This window comes from Hipposideros armiger, unplaced genomic scaffold (assembly GCF_001890085.2).
Source record: "Hipposideros armiger isolate ML-2016 unplaced genomic scaffold, ASM189008v1 scaffold_365, whole genome shotgun sequence".
NCBI lineage: Eukaryota > Metazoa > Chordata > Mammalia > Chiroptera > Hipposideridae > Hipposideros > Hipposideros armiger.
In genome coordinates, this window is record NW_017731715.1 from 1,533,121 (window position 1) to 1,536,484 (window position 3,364).

The 3,364-nt window shown below is 35.9% G+C and overlaps 1 protein-coding gene across 1 annotated transcript in view; it reads left to right on the plus strand.

Moving 5' to 3' along the window:
* The window catches only part of LOC109393132 (serum paraoxonase/arylesterase 2-like), a 27,933-nt gene extending 26,313 nt beyond the window's left edge, over nucleotides 1–1,620 (plus strand). Inside the window, 2 exon segments of the mRNA XM_019662072.1 lie at nucleotides 45–216; nucleotides 838–1,620. Of these exon segments, the coding sequence (XP_019517617.1) occupies nucleotides 45–216; nucleotides 838–996 (331 nt within the window). The 3' untranslated portion in view covers nucleotides 997–1,620.
* The last annotated feature ends 1,744 nt before the right edge of the window (nucleotides 1,621–3,364 follow it).

The window sequence follows — 3,364 nt, forward strand, 5'->3', positions numbered from 1 at the left end:
ATGCAGGAAGGGAGGAAAGATTAGCCCTAAATTATTTAATCAAGATTCTCGTGTCATTTAGGTATTGACATTTTTTTCATTTGGAAGGTACTCAAGTTGGATACACTGCCGGATAATTTGTCTATCGATCCTTCCTCGGGGGACATCTTGGCAGGCTGTCATCCTAATGGTCAGAAGATCTTCATTTATGACCCGGACAATCCTCCCTCATCAGAGGTTTTTATACTTTTAGTTTTTCAACCTTAATTATTCAAGTCTTTTTGAACTAATAACACAATAAACTGTTACAAGGATGATTTTGTTTAGTTCTTTTAACCCAATAATACAGTGAACTAATGTAGCGATTTTACAATTGCTTTAAGCCAATAATTGGCAAAATTTCACATTGTTCAAATACTTTTAGAAGGGTAATCTTTTGATGTATTAAATTATAGTGGCAACTAATCAACAGGCATTTTTATCGAGACATGCGCCCTCCCTATGTGGTAGAGTGGCAATTTTTAAAATACCTGGCTTATTGTCAGCTCACCACATGACGTGACTTTTGTTCGTGTGAAAGCAGGCCCATTAGTATGGAAGTATTTCTATTAATGCTCAATTACTATAATAACACTAAATCCTGTGTTGGCATGAAATAACTAGATGGTTTAAGAAAGTACTTTCTTTGAAGGTTTAAGAAAGTACTTTAATTTAAACATTAAAAAGATTGGTAGCTGCTATTTTTTCAACAGCATGTCCTCTTAATCATTGCGTCATTGTGGAAGACAGAGATTATTCGTGATTGAGTGACATGGGTGTATGGTGGTTCTATATTAATCCTTTGTCTCTCCTGAATAGGTACTCCGCATCCAGAATATTCTATCAGAGAAGCCTACAGTGACTACAGTTTATATCAACAATGGCTCTGTTCTCCAGGGAAGTACCGTGGCCTCAGCATATAAGAGGAAGCTGCTCATAGGCACTGTGTTCCACAGAGCCCTGTACTGTGAATTCTAAATCGTAGTTTTGGTTACGCATGTGTGCTAACTTCTTAACAATTACTGTTCTATGAATTGCTAATTCTGAGGGAATTGAACCAGAAAAGTTGACCCAGAAATGTATGACTCGTATAGTTGATTTTATCTCAGTAAGGAAAGGCCCCTTTAGTTGTTAGAGCACTTTTCGCACAAAAGGAAAATAAAGAGTTTTTTTGAACGCTGAGGAAAGGAGAGAGAAGTCAGCTGCCTATGGTAAAGGGGATACTCTGCACAGAACAAGCCTCACCTCTTCCTCCCAAATGCCAGAGCATGAATGCCACTGAAACGGAGTAGACCGTGTTCCCTTAAAATGTGAGTGACATCGGCTCCAACAGTGCGACCACTGTGACTGCTCAGAACTACTGATAGTAAAATGTTTGGATGTTTGATACTTACATCTTTGTTTACTATTAAAGAGTTGGAGTTATATTAAAGACTAACTAAAATTCAGGTTTTGTCTATGTTTAATTCTCAAGACATGTCCTCAGGGGGAATGAGAAAGTGGTTGCTTCCTTGTGGGGTTTCCTTGGGACTGGCATTGTTAATTTTTGTCATTGAAAGCTGAATATAAGTGAGCTCTTTATTTGAATAAAATAAAATAACTACATATGGGCAACTTGAATTCTCAATTATTCAAGTGTTCCATCGCTCTTCCATAATGGGAGCCCACCTTGCATACAATGAAGAGATAAAGAGTTGGAGCTGGAAAGTCAAGCCTCCTCCTCATTGAACACAACTGTGAACTTCATTGGGAGAGATGAAGTCAGCTGTCCAGGGCCACCTGGTTAATCTGCAATGCTAAGATCAAGGCGAAGGGTGCCTGCCTCATAGGGTAGAGTTCTTTCCACTCACTATACCTCCTATAAAATCATCTTAAGCCCTGGAGAGAGACTTTCATGTGGTTCTTTCTACTGTACCTTATCAAAGCACTTTACTTTCAGTTCTCATACTTTTTCCCATCTGCAGCATCATTATCATCAAAATATTTGTCAATTATTTACCATGTGGCAGACAATGGACTAAAAATGGCACATTCATTATCTCATTTTATCCTAATTACAGCCCCGAGGGAGTAGGCACTGATATATCACTGTTAACATTTCACAGATGTTCAAAGTCACCCACCTAGTAAGGGGTGACTCTCCATCTATTGGGTTGTTGGAAAAGTCATGATGCATTTTTGCAACGAAAAACAGAAAAAAATATGTCATGACTTTTCCAACAAACCAATATTCCTGATGCCAGGGGCTGTACCATCACCCACTTTACATGAAGCTACTGTCATGGAACTAATGAGGATCATGTTCTTTACTCTTTTCCGAATGTATAGTTTCATTTTTCTTTATAGGTTTGATTTCTGCTTTTAGATAAATCATTTAAATGGCTTTTAATTTTAGATTGACACAGTATTCTTAAACGTAGTCTCTGCCCATTTGGCCTGTGTTTTCATTTACTTTTTAAAAATAGTTTCTTACTAATGTGTATCAATTATTTCATGCTAACATAATTGCTTTTTTTTATTTCCATTATCCATAGGAAAAATATTAAGTCACAGATGAATAAAGATTAAATATTGCTCACTAGAGATCCAAAAGCAAGAAGCACATGTTTTAAATTTTAGATTATAAAAATGACTCTTAAAAGCAACCAACATTCATAAAAAGTACCAGAATACAGTAGGCATAAAATAAACTTGTTTTCTATTGTATTTGTTAGAAATTTTATTTGGACAAAAGTATATATAAGTTAGTAAGCACATGTATTTTTTTAATCTTAGAAATACAAAAAGAATTTTTAAAATAAACTCTGAACTCTTTTTGGTCTCTGTGGCCATGAGGGATTCTATTTTATCTAGTTATAAGTACGTTGTGCATTTATGTATGATGTTTTTGTGATCACGTACTGAATTTAACAGTTTGGTTGGTAATTAAGAGGTCAAGTCATTTAAAAGGATTGTAATTGTCACTGGAATATGCCACCACTAGTTGGATAAGGTCTCACAGGGTGTGTGTGTTTTTAACCTGAGGGCCTGTTCAGTGACAAGAAATACCCTTTTGGTTTTGTTGTTTTGTTTTTACAAAACCTCAGCTCTTTTCCAATAGCTAAATGGGAACACAAATACCCTAATACAGGAAACAAGGAAAATGAAATATTAATATGAGCTATAATACAGTAATTTCTCATGTTGTATATTGATTACTAATGATATCTAATCTAAGGCTGATCCTTTTTCTAGAGTTTGATTTGCTCAGTTTGAATCCTTTCTTAGAGTCACAACCTACCTAGGCTAGAGAATGTCCACCTGGCAAAGCAATGAAGAACCAATATTATCACCACCATACCACCCA